At 44.6% G+C, this 17,252-nt stretch overlaps 1 protein-coding gene across 9 annotated transcripts in view; it reads right to left on the minus strand.

Annotated features, from left to right (window-relative positions):
• Window positions 1-5,234: 5,234 nt before the first annotated feature.
• The window catches only part of LOC118796356 (myocyte-specific enhancer factor 2D homolog), a 64,133-nt gene continuing 52,115 nt past the window's right edge, over window positions 5,235-17,252 (minus strand). For 2 of the 9 annotated variants that reach the window (XM_036555192.1, XM_036555193.1), the window contains exons 7-13: window positions 15,190-15,368; window positions 14,063-14,092; window positions 10,675-10,801; window positions 9,612-9,822; window positions 9,157-9,225; window positions 6,259-6,309; window positions 5,237-5,777 (exon numbers count right to left, since the gene is read on the minus strand). In XM_036555192.1, coding sequence (XP_036411085.1) covers window positions 5,414-5,777; window positions 6,259-6,309; window positions 9,157-9,225; window positions 9,612-9,822; window positions 10,675-10,801; window positions 14,063-14,092; window positions 15,190-15,368 — 1,031 coding nt within the window. In that variant the 3' untranslated portion in view covers window positions 5,237-5,413. Of the gene's footprint in view, window positions 5,778-6,258; window positions 6,310-9,156; window positions 9,226-9,611; window positions 9,823-10,674; window positions 10,802-14,062; window positions 14,093-15,189; window positions 15,369-17,252 lie in introns of all 9 variants that reach the window. The other 7 variants (XM_036555195.1, XM_036555196.1, XM_036555197.1 and 4 more) reach the window with 7 other exon arrangements.

The raw sequence follows: 17,252 nt of genomic DNA on the forward strand, positions 1-17,252 counted from the left end.
GAAAGGCCCTTGAAATTCAAGGTGAACAACTCCAAAAACAAAGACAAAAGACACACTTTTTAGGTCAACTTGTCTATTTAATATATAAAATACGGTAAAACATACGCAAAAAGGGGGAGGTTTCAAGGGACAAATGGATACTTTGGTACAATAACAAACACTTTTTTGTAAAAGCAGTATAGAATTTTTAATAACATATCAGTGCATACTTTGTTTATGAAAATATACACAAATTGTATATCATTCTCCAAAAACAACAAAAAAAAAACATTTTAAATTTTCTTTACAACAAAAAACTCAAAGCAGACTAGCCAAACACAATATATTAGCTATAATTTTTCTTCTTTTAAACTTTTTCTTCAGCTACATTTTTTCTTGAGGTTTGTATTCTTCTTCGTAATGCATTTCTCTTTAAGGTATGTAATATGATTATTATTTCTTTGCTTGTTTAAATCCCATGCATTTTCATTATTGTGTTTTCTGGTCAGAAATAAATTAAAACTATGCTTCCCCCACTTTTTAAAAAGTGTTTGACTAAAAATTGCAGCATTGATTTTATTCAGTTTCCCCCACCCCCTAACACCCCCACTTTCCTCCATTGCTTTATATTTACTAATATTATGATAATCGCTTTTTTAATAAACCGTGCAATTTTAGCAACACCCCTTTGAAGAAATAAAGAAAATAAAACCAAAAAAGAAAAAAATATATATATTTATATATAATATTTATAATAAAATAAAATCAAAAGTCAAATAAAATACGATGGCTACCCTACACAAAACAGCAGAAAAAATAATTGTTTCTCTTTAATAATAATAATAATAATAATAATAATAATAATAATATTTGTGATGATAAGAATAAACAGACAATAGAACTGTCACCAGCACAAATTAACACTAGAAAATGAGTGAGATTCTAAAAACATCATTATACACTGGAAACAGGGGTGCAGGGTTTTTTTCCTTTTCGTAAAGATTGTCTCTCTGTTTGTTAGATCACGTCGTCTTTTAACATGGCTCAGACTGAGAGCCACATCAAAGCTTTGTACAACGATAACTCACTGATGCCAGCTGATACAAAATAATGACAGAGGCTGAAAGCACGGTTTCACTGACAGTGTGTACCCAGAGTTACATTACCCATCGCACTGAAAACAGCCACTGAGCTTGCCACAACGAATTAAACACAAGCAAAGGCGGATGACAAGAGCCCCATCAAGTTTGTATAGGGCGTTACTCTGTTGTGGGCGATTTGCTCAATGCCCCACAAGTCGCGTTCCCGTTGTGGACGGGTTGCTGTGCGACACGTGTACACCTCCCCCACTTCAATTAGTCTCCTGCTTTTGAAAATCTTTTGCTTTATCCTCAACAAAAGCACCTGGGAAAGCTCTACAAATATCACAAAAGCTGCACGTCGCAGGGAGAAAATACACCATGACGCTGTCATGCGGCGTCGCCTGCCCAGACTGCAGTGAACCACAAGCGCCATCAATGCCTAGTTCTCCCTGAGGCATTTCGGTGGTTCGGTTTCTGCTGGTGAGATGCTGGCCGGGCCCAAAGGTCCGCATCGCGCAAGGTGGAGGTGGGGAGCTGTTGTTGAACAAATCCTGCACTGGGCAGTAATCAGTAGGTACTTTTCGGAAGGAGCTGTGAATGGCAAATGGCGCAACTACCTTGTCAACTGCAAGCTGGCATGACAGGGTCGAAAGGGTCATAACTCAGCACTGGCCATCAACAGTGACCCCACGCCTCTAGACAAACCAGAAAAGTCTCAAGAAAAGTGTTACAATTCTATTGAAGGGTCACGCGTATGAAATCTTGTCCTTGGCATGGCAGCCCCTGTAGCTGCTGAAAGGGATCCCGCACTAAGATGGAGGGAGTAGAGGAGAGACAAGGAAAGCACGAGATAAGAGAGCGATTCCAGCTGCTGAGAAATTCACTCAGAAGAAGGAGCAAAGCGAGAAAAAAAGACAGCACAAACAAATAACAAGCTTGTCTGTGGCCGACTGAAATTTAAAAGTGGCAACTCAAACCCAAGCCGATCGGACTGACTGGTAATCTTGGTGATTGACTTTTTTTTTCTTCAGAAAGGGTGGGGTGGGAGTTGGGGGTGGTGGGTTGACATAGCCTGCTAGAATAGGATGGGGTGGGTCATGGAAAGGAAATGTGGCCAATAATCAAGCTGTCTGCAGCTTTCGTCTGTGACAACAACCTACAGCATGGCTCCAAGTTAACTTACAATATTCTTAAAATCCCTCTCTAACAGGTTCAGGCTGTATTTGCAGGCATATTCTGACTGAAGTGTTACATTTTCTCATTAAATCCTAAATGTATGGTATTAGGGCTTGTTTAATACAGTTATAATCAAATATTAAACGTATTACTACAAACAATACAAAGATGGCAAGACTGCCATTGTGAACTATTTCTTTATATATCACTTAATTTTAACATTAAGTCACATCTGAAAAAATACTTACCAGATGAGATGTAGGATTTGTAGCTAAACGTAATAAAGACAGTATTACTTCAAACTATGATGGGAACATCAAATACAAGCTGAATATTGGTAAAACAGTGGTTAATATTTGTGTATCTGGACTTTACTGTGGGAGACTTCACTCTTGGGATGTGTTCAGGTACCAGAGTTCCACAGATCCACTGATCTTTGGGTGGTTTCATCTAATTTTCAGAGCCGTTTTAGGCAATAAATGTAATATGAAGACCAGTGGATCCATGCAGTTACGGTGCATTGCTAATGCCCTTGAACGCAACATCCGCTCTTCAGTTACTGATGGTGCTGAGAGATGTTCTGAAAGCGGGTTCTCACAGCATTGTATCAGAGCCCACTGTTGGTTTGGCTGGGAGTGTTCTCAGGGCATGAGAACACTAGGATGAGAGAGACCATGACAACGCCCCCCTTCCACCCACCTCCCTCTACATCTACACGTCACAAAGTGCATTTACACATCTACACTGGCTGACATCCGTGACTGCGGCTGACAGTGAGAGACAAAGTGAAGCAGGAAAGCCTAGTTAATTTAGATGAAGGACAGGACCATGTGAGTGCAAAATCTGTTCAGTGAAGCAAGGGCCTGAAACTCTCCGCCTACAGACACGTGGAGAGGGAAGGGTGGGGTTTACTGGCGGATGTTAGCTGACATCAACTGCTCCCTCTCTGACAAAAATCCTGGCTTTTTTTGAGAAGGGTGCGGGCCGGAATTTAAAGTGCGCTCCATCAATGTTAACGATTAAAGATAAGCTAAAACAGTCAATTCCCCCTGCTACTGCCATCGCTGTCCGTCCAGCATCTTAGCTTGCAACATTTTACATTTACATGTACATAAATATATAGACAGATCCACTGAGAATCAACACGCCATTATTTTTTTAGGGATATCCAGCAAAATATATGTGAATATATTTATATACACAATCCCTACTGTCTATCATCTCTGCCATGTTATATGGATAACTCCTCTTTAAAAACAAATAGTTTTACTGCTGTCTGAAGCCATATAAATATACATACACTCCACTGTGTGCCTTTCCACTATTAAAGAACCCCCTTCAATTATGCAAGAGCTAAGGTCAGCTGTACAGGAACATTGAAAACGTTGTTTATATACAAGGTTTTTCCTTTACAAAACGTCACACCAAACTTCCTACAGCTCAAACGTGTTATTTTCTAAAAAAAAAAAAAAAAAAAAAAAAAAAACCACAAAAAACTTTTGGATTAAACTGACTGATTTCCCCTGATTTCAGCAGCCAAAATGAGCTACACGTATCCATCCTGAACAGAACAGATCAAACAAAAGCAGAGCATTAGCCGTTGATTTTCTTTCCCCCTCAAAGAACGAAAATGTCAGATTTCTTGCTTATCACTGAATTTCAACACAACTGGCTTCAAAATAAAAAAAACCTCATTATTAAATAGAGTAAAAAAATAAAGCGTTACCTGGATGCAGATTTCTTCATGTAAAAACATTACAGGGAGGAGACATTAACTCACAATCCTGCGAATACAAAACTTGTACTGGGATTTGCCCGTTAATTCAGCATAACTGTTGACCATCTGAGAAATGAAGCATTTGGCATTTGGGAGTGCAATATACCAAACTTGGTAGCAACTTTTGGCAGCTTTCCATCCACTCCCAATGCATTCTGGGAAACCCTAGTCAGGCTGCTTGGCTCGGTATACTGTAGCATGAGGTTCTGGTGCTGCAACAATTGTAATCCAGCTGTTGTCGCCCTGATTCTAAACATCCTTACCTATGTATGCATGTGTATATAGGTAATAGAGAATATAAGAAATATATTTTTATTCGTCAAAATATACTGTATATATTAGAAAACAGTGAATAGTTGACATTTTCAGATATGCAATTTTGTGCATACGTGCAAATGTACGAGGTATTCTGCAATATATGCATAAAATACATCTTTGAAAGCGCCAATAATTATATACTTTTCCAAAATATGCAGCAGACATTCAAATATATTTCTATTCATTTTTCTGCTTGTTATATTTCACCTTTCTCATATGGGTTGACCCAAATCAGCTTGCCCACTGAAATTCAGGGAACCTTTCAGAACAAAGCTGGCGGGTATCTGAAGGGAGGCTGTGTCAAACTCCCACTGATGAGGCAGCGTCTTTTACAGGTGCCTCTTTCATTAACTACGACGTGCATGCTCATTTTTTAATATTGCGTGTGAACATCGGACAAACCCAGCTGGCGAAGAGAATGCAACTGCCCAGAACAAGCATTTCTGATACCAAAGAGCAAACGCAACCCAACTCACACTCCAAAAAAACAGCAGGGCTGAACAGCACAGCCAGCGTGAAGCCAATACAATGAACCTGCCATACTGTGTCGATACAGGAAAAGGACAGCAGACCAAAAGCACAGGAGGGGGATCCATTGGGAAGTCCAGAGAATCTTGAATTGTCACAATACAGAGCTGAAGGAAAACCCGGCAAGAACGAAAAGCTTGTAAGTCATACTTGTATGGGGAGCTGAAAATGCTGTTTCTCACTGGACACCCCCCCCCCCCCCCCACAAAACACACACAGCCCCGTGTCCTGTGTACGAGTATGAACACTACCTCAAAAAAACAAATGAAAAACAAAAAACAATGAACTCAGGCAGTTTCAGGATTTGCTAAGCCCCACCCCCTTAGTCACCCCCCCCCCAACCCCTTCATAAACCCACCCTCACCCATTCTTTCAAAGTAGATCCCTGGTTTGGTGGCTCAGCCCTCGAGTGCTGGAGGGGGGGAGGGAAAAGAGGGGAGTGGAGGTATGGTAGTGAAGGGTAGGTGGGGATGGGAAGTAGAGGGCGGGGGGCAGAGGGGGAGGGGGCACGGGGGAGTGGGTCTTGCAAAGATTTTGCCCGTTTTTTTTGTTCTTAGGTGACCCAGGTGTCTAGTCTCATGCGCTTGACGTTGGCGCCCTCCTGCTCCCCCTCCCCCGAAGGCCTCAGGAGCCCCATGGCAGGGCCGAAGTCGGCCGGCTGGCGGGGCTGAGCGCCATCGTCGCGGTCGCTGCCCTCGTAGGAGCTGCCGTTGCTGCTCAGGCTGTCGACAGGGGAGCGGCCGGTGGGCTCCAGGCGGAGGGCGCCGGGGTACTGCGGGGCGGCCGTCAGCACGCCCGCCGCCGAGGAGCTGGGCGTGCTGCGGTCCCGGTTGGGCGACACGGGCTCCGACTTGATGCTCACGTTGGGGTTGGTGTTGACCGTCAGCGTGGCGCCCTGAGGTATGTGAGCCACGGGCCTGGTGGTGAGGGGAGGGGGGGGGAGAGAGAGACAGAGAGAAAGAGAGAAGGATGTGACTCACTGCTCACTATGAGCGCCGGGACCTCCCGGAGAAGTACCCCACGGACAGACGGCTACATTCCATGAGAGGCAGCAACACGTCGTTCAGTTTCATTCCAGAGCAGCGCGTTAGTGTGATACCGCGGCTTTTTTGCTCATCCTCAGACACACCCAGACACCTCCAGTCTGAACCCTACACCGACAATTCTGTGCACCATCACAAGCATGAAATGACCGGTCAGTTACGGAGATGAACTGGATGATGGGATTCATGACAGCCCCGGCTGCCTCGTCCACACGGACGGCAGAAACGGGGGTGGGGAGCAGGGGAGGTGGTGATGAGGACGGCCCGGCTTGCTGGAGAGGTGACGGACAGGTAAGCGAACTGAGCCAGAAGCGTATGGATGTAAACAGGAAGAGTAATACAGAGAATACAGTACCGGTTCAGCCACTCCTCCCTGCCCAAGAGTAAGTTTGACTGCGATGACATGCTGTTGGAGGAAAAACGAGTTGTTTCAACATCACAGAGAGAAAGAGAGAGAGTGAGTGACAGAGAGAGAAAGAGAGAATGACTGGGAGAAAGGCAGAGAGAGACAGTACATGTATATATATATATATAATATTATATATATAGAGATAGAGAAACATGTATATGCTTTCTCAACATGAATGTCATGCAAATAAAGAGTAAATTGACGTTGAAAGCTGAAGTGGCAAAGAAGGAGACAGAGAGAGGAGACAGAAAGAGGCAGTGTCTCTGAGATCACGGACCGTTGGGACTCCAGCCCGGGGTGGCTGCTCTTGCTGGAACTAGTTTCAGTGGGTTCCCAACATTGGGGGTTCACTTGTGAAACACAACGGCTTCTGAGCAAAGAAGGAATCCTACTTGCATGCTTTCCTCCTTGCCAAGGACTTCCATCACACACTTATCCAGTATTGCTCACATGCACAGGAGACCCTTCCTAGCCATTCACTAGATGTTCTAGAGATTTCCACCAATAGGAAAATAGAAGAACACAGTACTGTACTGTTCCAATATTATTATTACTGTAACTAAACACCCATGCTTTTAGTATTGGTGCAGTCCGAGAAACTCAATATTGTTTGATTGTACGCACATGCATGATAAAATGACAATAAAGGAAATCTTAATCTTAATACAATATATGGATTTGTTCCTGCCACAAAAACAGCCAAACAGTCGAGTAGACAAATCAATTAATTAATGCAATAAACAAGTGATTAATATTTGTGAAATTATGGGCTGGGAAATGGGAGTGCTGCTTTGACATAAACTGTTGTCACAAATGTGACAAAACTGCAAATGGAAAAAGTTTCCTGCACTGTACAAGTGTCACATATCAGATTACATCTCCAGTGGTTTTCTAGAACATAAACAGAATACTGCAGCAAGCAGCGCAAAAAGAGGCATAACAGCTCCTGAGATGTAAGTTTATGTGTACCAGATTTATTGAGCAGTATGTTGCAACATTATAGGGGTTAACTGCTTACTTCCACAAAAGAATTACACACTTTACTGGCATTGGAACAATGTGTGTAAGTAAGAAGGTTTGCTTTAGTTTGCTTTGCATCGTCTTTTAATAATGGTAGCCAAACCCCCTGAAGCTACTGTCGTGGGACCCAGGTTCTGATTTTGGACACCCATGCAATGAAGTGCACACTTTCTCAACACTGTCCCAAACCTCCCACCTAAAGCAGGAAGTCATGTCAGGTTGTTGCAAGTGCAGTAATAATGCCTCTTCCTCCCTCCACCAGTCCTGAGCTCAGTGGGTGGAGAGAGCAAAGTCGAGAATGCCCCGTGTACAAGCAGACAAAGAAACACCAACACTGCAGTCACTACTAAACAGATAACACAAAAATCTGGTCCTTTTTTCAGAGGTGGTCAGTTCAACGACACTTGAAACACAAATGCAGACAGAGACTCAAACAGGCTGCTACACGGAGACTCAGAGCAGTGTGAAAAATGACATCTTTTCTGTGGTGTCGTGTCAGCGTGCAGGCGGGCGGCCTCCACAGAACTCCCACCGCCACCAGCCGGCAAGCGAGAGTCGCATGCAGTGTGAGGAAGTTCACATGGCCGGCCAACAGAAACCTATCCAAGAGTTTTGAGTGCCCTGCCTGGATCAGAGGCGACACACTGCTGCAGAGACCGAATGGGCCAGACAGAGGAAGGAAGCTTACGAGACACATGACCGAGCACAAAATGGAGCAGACACAAACAGAGCACCCAACCCATGTTCATCCTGCCACCGAATATGCCCGAGACCAGAAATAGACTTCCCTGCCTCCTAATGTCACGTGCTACGTGTAGCAAACCCAAGGAAGAGGGTCACCTGACCAAACAGTGCCGCATTGTGAATGTGACTACATCACAGAAAGGAACCCGAGGAAGAACATATCAAGGGGCATCAAAAACTACTTAACTCTACCCTGCCTTTGTTGGAGAAATTCCTGATTGTGGGGACTTAAAACCAGACAATGTGTAATGAGAGTGGCTGATCTGATTTGTTTTTACAACCCACTCGGAATGCTGTGGTGATTGCAGCAGGGTGATAATGTGCACCATGTTCCTGGAGGTGTCTGGTGCCGTCACGTTCTGGCAGACAAGGCTGTGGCTGACCAGCAGGGAAAAGTCAAAAGACATCGATCACAAACAGAGACAGCCAGACCTAGGGAGGGCCACAAGCATTATTCTACGTCACAGACGTTCTGTGATGATTTGAGAGGTAGCCAATCTATCGTGATGTCCTCAAAGTGCTATTTTTTTCTCTGTGTTTAGTGTTAAACAACCCTTTCAGCCCCAGTGTCAAGGGATAAGAGCATCACTCAAGTCCTGCCATTTCGGGGAGTATTTAAGCTGAGTTACTGCTGTAGGATTCTCATTCATTACTGGGCAATTAACATAAAAGGCCCAAGTTGGTATATAATAAGTTTTTACAAGCTACATCAAGCAGCAATGTCGTATCATAAATATAACACATTTGCTTTTTCACAGACTCCATCCTTGGATCTCATTGTCAAAAGTCACATAATGGAGCACACTACAGACTCTCTGCAAAACTGATTAATTCTTTGCTGCAAATATGAACGAAAAAAATAGCGAGGCATCCTGCCTCAATTTTGCAGCAAAAAACATCAGGTAGGAAGCCTGGTATAAAGGAGACACTGAATCCACCCCTGCTTGTATGAACCGTCCCTCCTTTCTGACACGGGCAGCTGACTGGGTGTGAGCTTTCGTGGACTCGTGTTGGGCAGAGCTGCACAGAGAAGACCGACAGACAGAAGCGGGGACGCCACACGGTGCGACATTGATTCACCTCAGGTTGGCAGCGATATTGGAGATGCAGTTAGACACCTCTGCGCTCTGTTTGTCCATGCCCCACATGCTGTGGAACAGAAGAAGAACACACGCCGTTACGCTGGCTCCGCTTAGCACGGCGCGCGCTGCAGTCGCGTCGGCCGCGGCGGCCTGCTCCGCGCGTCTACAGCAGCTGCTAACGGGCATGACTCGCTGAGAGCCAGTCTCTCGTGCGCGCCTCGGGAGGAAGCGGGGCCTGTATTTAGGTCAACAGTACAGTAAACAGGAAATGCGGGCTGTGGCGCACAGCAGCACCTCCAGGACTGCATTAACGCGGCTCAGGGCTACGGCAAAGGTGCTCCACCTGGTGGCCGTGACAAGGAGCGCGGCTCAAATCGCACAGAAATCGGGGCATTTCATACCATTCCTTGCACAGGGGGCACTGTGCAACAAGCAGGGGGGAGTTCAACTTACACCAAGTTGCTGAGTGATGCCAGGCTGAGCTGCTGTTGCTGCTGCTGTTGTTGTTGCTGGGATACAGACTGCTGCTGCTGCTGTTGTTGCTGCTGCTGCTGCTGTTGTTGCTGCTGCTGCTGTTGCCATGTGGACACGTTGCCTAGCGGCAGGGCACCCGGCGATGTGAAGGCCTGGAGTGCCGTTAGATCTGCGCTTGTCAGCTGATAGTCTGGGGGGGAAACAGAGGAAGCACTGAATACACATTTATTCCCTCTATCATTATTCAAGTTCCAGTCTTTCTTTAATGAGCTGTTAAATGTGTATGCAGTCTTTTATGTCTCAGCAGAATGAAGGTGAATATGCATGTGCTGTTTGTAACGGCACTGGTGGCACAGGGCAGCCTCACAGTGACACCGTCTGTGGCAGAACAGCAGTCATGAACAGAGAGCGACTGCAGAGAGAGAGGAGTGTGTAAGAAGTGAAAAGAGATGGAGAGAGGAGGGGAGAGGGAGGAGGACAGAGAGGCAGCAGCTGAGAGCAGAGACAGCTTGCTGGCATAAGCAAGTTAGGCACAGCATTAACAACTTTTAAAAGCAGTCCAACAGATCAGGTGTCCATTTATTACGTTTATTATGCGTAAAACGGTGAACAACAAAGACTTCCAGTATGAACAGTCTGCTATTTGGACACCACTGCCACTGGCCCCAGTTAAGCCTGAGTGGGGGCTACGATGACAACCCACAGTCCCCCCAAAGTCTCACACTAAAGTGCTTACAGTTTACAGTGTTTGGAACAGAGCTGGTCATTCCTGCATACACTGTTAACTGTTGGAATATCCACAGCTAGCTAGTTACCTAGTTACGTTCATCTGCCTCTAATGCTTATAACACATTGAATATGGTGGTCATGTTGTGATGGCCCCCTACAGGTTGTCAATGGTATTGCAAAACAAAAGCAGTAAAACAGACAGTTGAGGGACCTTCTCTTGTACTACATTGAAAAGGAAGAACCACATAGTCTGTCTGACTCCTTGGCAAAGCATCAGAGTCTGCAATTGCTTTATGGCGACTCTTTGCCTCACCTGTATTGTAGGCAGTTGGCATGGCGGAGAAGGGCAGCCCCTGTGTCAGGAGACTGGGCGTCGCCACGGAGACCACTGGTGTGGTGAGCGGCTGTGCCACCTGAGAGCCGCCCAATCGCTGAGCATTCTGGGGGAAAAAAGAGACAGGGGATTTAGAGATACCCAGTGGAGAGGGTTTGGTGACCTGTTTGAGCATGCAAGCACACAACCCAAAAGCACACCCAGACCAAATTCTAGAGTATTCTCTGAGAGTGCTTTCAAATTGCATAATGGTTGATTAATTGGCAATACCAATATACAGCCAATGTGTGAGAGCATTAAAAGCATTTAAACCCCCTTTAGTTTCAATGCAAAAATGAAAAAAGACCACAAAAAACTGGCTTGCTTAATTTTCACTAAAACAAATGGGTTTTTAGTCATGCATCTTACTTTCTTTTATACATGAATCTTCATATGGAGCTTTTAGGTATGTGTTTGTGTGTGTGGTGTGGGTTGTTATGCACGAATTTTGATGTATCCAGTACCCAGGGATTTCAAGCCCACCTGAGTCTCGGTGGAGGGTTAGTACAGATTTTTAAGCGGAGACACAGTGCAAATGGCAGTTCTCATAACTTTTAGTATTTTTCTTTACAAGTACCAGCATTACCATGAAAAGAATACCCATGTGGTAGTTTGATTCATTTGATACAAAGTCAATTAGAAAATTGAAAATTGGAGTTCTCACAGAATCAAAAAATGTGCCTTTAAAGTTTTGCTACCACTAGTTCCTGAGTATATTACCACAGGATGTGGGTGAGACCCCATTTTGTTTCGGTAGCCCTTGCTACACACATAGTGCATTAGTAAAGTCCCTGTGCCATCATATGAGGGGGGAAAACACCTTGCAATCTGAGGAAACCAGGCTGTTGTATAAGAGATCAACAGACACATACCACCACTGATCCCAGTTCAGTGCTCAATGTTTTATGGCTGGCATTCACTCTTATAGGACATGTGTGGGATGTCCATGTCATGCATGACTGCAGAGAGAGAGAGAGGTTGCTCTCCCTTACATTGCGAGTTGGAGGGATCCATTATTATTGCATTATATTACAAGCGTATAACATTTAATTATTTATGCTTCCATATCTCCCCGTGCAAAGTGGTGACCCATCGGTTTGTGGGTGGAAGGCCCTGAAATGTAGCACAGAATATAACATTGTGTGTGGGTCTGGCGTGACTGCACCGAGGATGCTGAGCAGTGATACAGCAGGGGATTTGCTTGCATAAGACTGCCTTCTGTTTCTGCAGTTTCTAAAAGCTGTGAAAAACAATCAATTAAAACACACGGGTTCAACTTCATTACACCTTTGTAACCGCAGTTGCAGAAGTATTACGCAATGTGGATTATTATTAGACTGGGGACTGATATCAATTAATCTGGAACATAATTTCTGTCATTGCACGTTACACATCAATAACCCCCCAGACACATACACACGCTCACACAACTGCTGTCTAGCGTTGGCTTTATGCTTAATATCTATCCTAGTCCTAACCCTAATCCAGTCTATCACAATTCATATAATAACACAAGTGTGTATTAATATAGCGCTTAAAAGCACTTGCAGTTGCACAGTACTTATTTTTATATATTGGGCACAATGTCCTCCCTTACTACACAGCACAAATTTACACAGGAACCAAACTGCACATGGTTCTCACGGTACTTTCGATTAAACTCAAAGCCAGGTTTTTGTTGGACACACAAAGATTGTACATAGTTGCCTTATACAGAGGACAGAGCTCTGATACTAAATAGAAGGATAACACCCACTCCCTGCCAATAATGAAAAATCTGAAGTGTTCACCCAGATAGATTTCAAAATGGAAGCAGCTGAGGGCTCCTTTGTTCTATGAACAAATACAAATTTTTCCAGACATCAGCTGTATTTACTTCACAACATGCTGGTTTGACGCATTTCATCCCCATTGGTCATGTATTTATAAAAAGAGTACCGTGTGGTGGGAAATAAAACAAAACTTCAGAACAGTCCATTTTCATTTACAAGTTAACAAAGCTTCCCATATAAAATCAGGTCTTATTTAAACCTGGATTGGCCGCAGTGGTGTTGGAGTCATATCTATTCTCATTCTCATTTGGTTGAAATGTACGGACTCCAGTTGGGTTCAGGTATGGAGCAGTCATGCGATTAACCTCAGAATGCACAGTGATTAGAGCTGAATGCATTTCAGGCCTCCGTCATGGTGAAGTAAAGGTGTGCACGGCAGTGTGAAACCTTCACGAGGGCATTCCCCAGGGACCGAGAGACACGCGCTGCATCTGCAAGCGCGCCTGTTTGGACCCTGCATTTGTGCTTATGGCGGTGCAACCCTATCACAGCAGTGTATTCCACACATGTAGCAGAGCCGAGGTGCTACAGAGAGCAGCCATAACATGTCACACGGGACACATGCACCGTACGCCTCGGCCCACGGGAATGACATGAATCCCATGCAACACCCCAACACACAGGAACAACGCCCCCCGACTAGGGCCTGGAGGAGACAAGAGCCTTGTGTGGTATAATGGGCTTTCCGTGGTGCATTGTTAATGAATCCAAAGGGCTTTTGCCTCCTATGGGTGATCTATTCTGCTTCGATAGCTCCTTTACTTGATCTTGCAAAGCCTGCTCTGGGCTCCTAAAAGCACACACATCCTTGTTCTTATACAGAGAATGAGCTTGACGGTACAGTATATTGAGACTTTTAAATCTGGCAGCTGTTTGGAGATTTTCTGAACTCTCTATTACATTGTATTATAAGTCAAACTTAGCAGTAATCACTTCAATCATGGTTATGCATTAAGTGATGTTCACTCTGATTCACCAATGCCTCCAACTAGCTTTACTGTCATAAAAAAAGAGGCAGTCATGAATTTTTACAACCTTCTCATGCATGTATGTGCATGTGTATGCTTGTCTGCTAGTGTGAAAATGCATCATAAATACAGCAAGTGCCATCAGTCGTTTGCCAGATGCATTCACTGATCCATCTTGCTGACTTCCTTATAATAATTCAGAATTAGCCATAACTGGTGGCGAGGTATACTACCTATTCCTCGCTTCCTTGTTTTGTTAGAGGATGTTTTAATTTGCATTATATTTGAACCTTGGTTGTTTGTTGTGTACCTTACACCTCCATCTATGTTTGTGGGAAAGCACTACATAAATAAAATAAAAAGTATTCCTCCACTCTTCTGCTACCACACCATCGGTCACTGTTTCCCAACCACAGTGTCGTCACGCATGCACGACCAATGATCATGAGACCACACACGGTCATAATAACACACAGTCATGATGACACACACGGTCATGATGACACAAAAGTCAGGAGAGGGATTCACCTCACTCACCAACTCCAGCTCCTCGTCCGTCTGCGTAGGGGAAGGGGGGGAGGGGGGCAAAGAGGAAGGGTGGGGGGTTATACCAGACCAGACTCTGATGCTCTGAGACACAATGCCCCTGCTACCTCTGAGGCTAGCAAACAAGCTCCTGGCTTCAGTCAGAACTGCTAGGTAATCTTATGGGTAAGTGACACTCAATGAAAATACAAACCTTAATGTATTACAACAAAACAACTCTTTCCCTTAGACTTGCACTGCTGACTAAGACCAGGGGTCACTTGTAATACAGAACTGGACCAATCACCTTGGCCTTAGTATTCAGAGAAAAAATATGTGGCTTGTCAATTTTTCCCTAGGGTACTCCTCAAATGATGACCATCATCACTACCATTGCCAGTTGCTATGCATCACAAAGATTCTAAGTTGGGAAATTTGAAAACAGCACCATGGACAACTTGTTTTAGTGATGGGATTAGGTGATGCTGATAAGATTTTTTATGTTTATGACAACTGCCGGTGTATGTATTGTGTCATTGGACAAAATGTATATAAATATAAAAATTCACTACACAAGAGGTACACTTTCTTGATCCTGCAACAGCAGCCTAGAACATAGAGACACATAGTACAATTTATTTCTTTTTCCTTTAACCTTTTTACCATGAGTTACACACGGTCATAAAAAAACAGGAATTCATTAATAACATGGGGCCTAATTCTGCCATCAGTCCAAGGCTGACCAGATTTGTTTTGGAGTAAGTACTATGCTGCAATCCAAGAGCAGAAAATACAACTTAACCAACCAAGAGGATCTGGATAAGAACTTAATGCCATAATAATCTAATATGCACATGTATCAAATTAAAGCTTTATAAGATTTTAAAATGCGCCTTGGTAAATCCTCTCAAAACAAATCAAATATATTAGAAAATTAAACCCATGAATCGTAGGACGTTGCAAGTAATTGCCTTGACTGAAAATCAACCTGGGCCTTAATATTGACACAGAGACAGAGACTTCCTTCTTCCCAACTGCATTTGTATGTAGGCATAATGATGAAATGAGGTGCCACTGTCGTTTTTTAACAGAACCTTCAAACGACGACCAACTCGACCAGTGCCTCTTACCAGCTGCATCAGGCTCTTGCCACTCTGTGAGGTGATGACCCGGAGCTCTGGCTTGCGGCTGTTCACCATCTGGGGGCTAGGTGGAGGAGGAGACTTGGCCGGGACTACTTTCCCCAGGCTGTTGCCGTTGGAGACGGAGAGGAGGCCCGGAGAGGCCCTAGCGCTGATGTACCCGTTTGCTGAAAATCAAGACAGAAACAAAAAATATAAAATTTTCACAAAACCTTCTACCAGATAAGCTCATATATATCAGCACATATAGCATGCATATATAATGTAATAATATATTTTTTCATTCTTTTATATATATATATATATATATATATATATATATATATATATATATACACACACACACACACACACACACACACACCTTTGGCCATGTTGAGGAGAACGACGTTACATTGCATTTGCTTTCTCGATACTTGCTTCATATAACTCACTGGTCACAAATAAACCTTATTCAAGCATGATGTAGCCTCCTTTTTCTGTATCTCCACCTCATAACTCCAACATGTGAGCAGGCCGTTTGATAAAGTGTATTATTAGAAGGTGAGTCAAGGCCGCTCCTTGGCCGGATTCACTGGGACCTTCCCTGGACGTTTCCCAGCATTTGGGATGAGGACTCAACTTAGCACTAGAGGCACTAGAGAGGCTCTGCCCTCTTTCACATGCTGGAGCAGGTGCCGTGCCGCAGCATGGCACTACCAAAGAAAGAGTCACAAATGATATTAGCTCGTCCCCACAGATGAACTGTTTACTGCGTGAACTGAACTCAATAAACTTCACAAAAGAGAGAGAGTGAATGATGATAACAGCTGAGAGAGCGACAGAAAGAGACAGAAACACTCGACTGGGAAGGCGAGAGGCAGAGCTGAGCATTTCCACAATGATCGGCCGGTGTGATTGACAGACACACCTGATTTGTTTCACCCATCTGCCAGATGGACACACAGATAAAGACACACCAACACCCTCAGCTGGTGAGACCTGACCGTATGAAACTTTAAAGTCCATCAGCACACTGTAACTGACAGCACAGCCAGAAGCAGATAATATACCACACCATATGGTCAACACACACCACACTGTATATTAGTGTCATAGAGAATATGCCTTTAAATGTGTTAGAATTATATTCTGAAATTCATTTTAATTGGCTGAAAATTCAACTGACATTTGGAATCTCTGACAATGTTGGACTTGCTCCCCTTACTCGCATCTGACACCAGAGCTGTACCTACCCAGGGTATGCTGGATTTCTTATGGCCTGCAGCACATAGATTCCTGAACAGTGCTTTGTCATAACCGTCAGTGGGGTTGAATGCCAACCAGAGGGCAAAGCAAATGGTTGCATGGGAAACGGTCGGGGCCTTTTGTGGCTCCCTCTCCCTGAGGCCTGAGAGTGCATTTTCTCCCACAGCCTATGGCCAAGCAAGGGAAAGGGAAGGAGGGGGGAGGGGGGAGGGGGGAGTCCACATGTGTGCGTGTGAATGCGCGCACGTGTGAATATGCGCATGGATGTGTGAGTGTGCGCATGTTTGTGTGTGTGTGTGTGTGTGTGTGTGTGTGTGTGTGTGTGGTGTGAGCATGTATGCGTGCGTGTGTGTGTGTGTGTGTATGTATGGGTGTGTGTGTCTGCAGTTGGCCGTGAAAGGCCATGGCCCTGAGTGCGGGGTGTGGCTGCGTCTCGCTCTCTCTCCCAGGCAGCCCCCTGGTCCCATGTCCCTGGGCCGGGGCGTGGGAATGCAGGGAATGCCGGGTGACGTCAATGGTGACATTCCCAGGGCAAGGGCCTCCCTGTGACAGCTGGGAGCCGAGGGAGGGGAGGGGGGGGAGGGAGGAGGTGGAGGAGGAAAGATGAAGGCGGTTGCTGTCGGTTCAAAGGTATAGCTGTTTCAGATGTAGTGGTCTGTTACAGTGAGAGCTATATTCCAGTGGCCAATAAACTCCTAAACAAAAAGTAATCCTGCAAGTCTACATATTACTGCAATTTTGATGCTTTTTTTCCTTCTGTAGTTGTTGAGTGCTGGCCATTGTTACAGTGCCTACTTTTGTAA

This window comes from Megalops cyprinoides, chromosome 21, assembly GCF_013368585.1.
Source record: "Megalops cyprinoides isolate fMegCyp1 chromosome 21, fMegCyp1.pri, whole genome shotgun sequence".
Lineage (NCBI taxonomy): Eukaryota > Metazoa > Chordata > Actinopteri > Elopiformes > Megalopidae > Megalops > Megalops cyprinoides.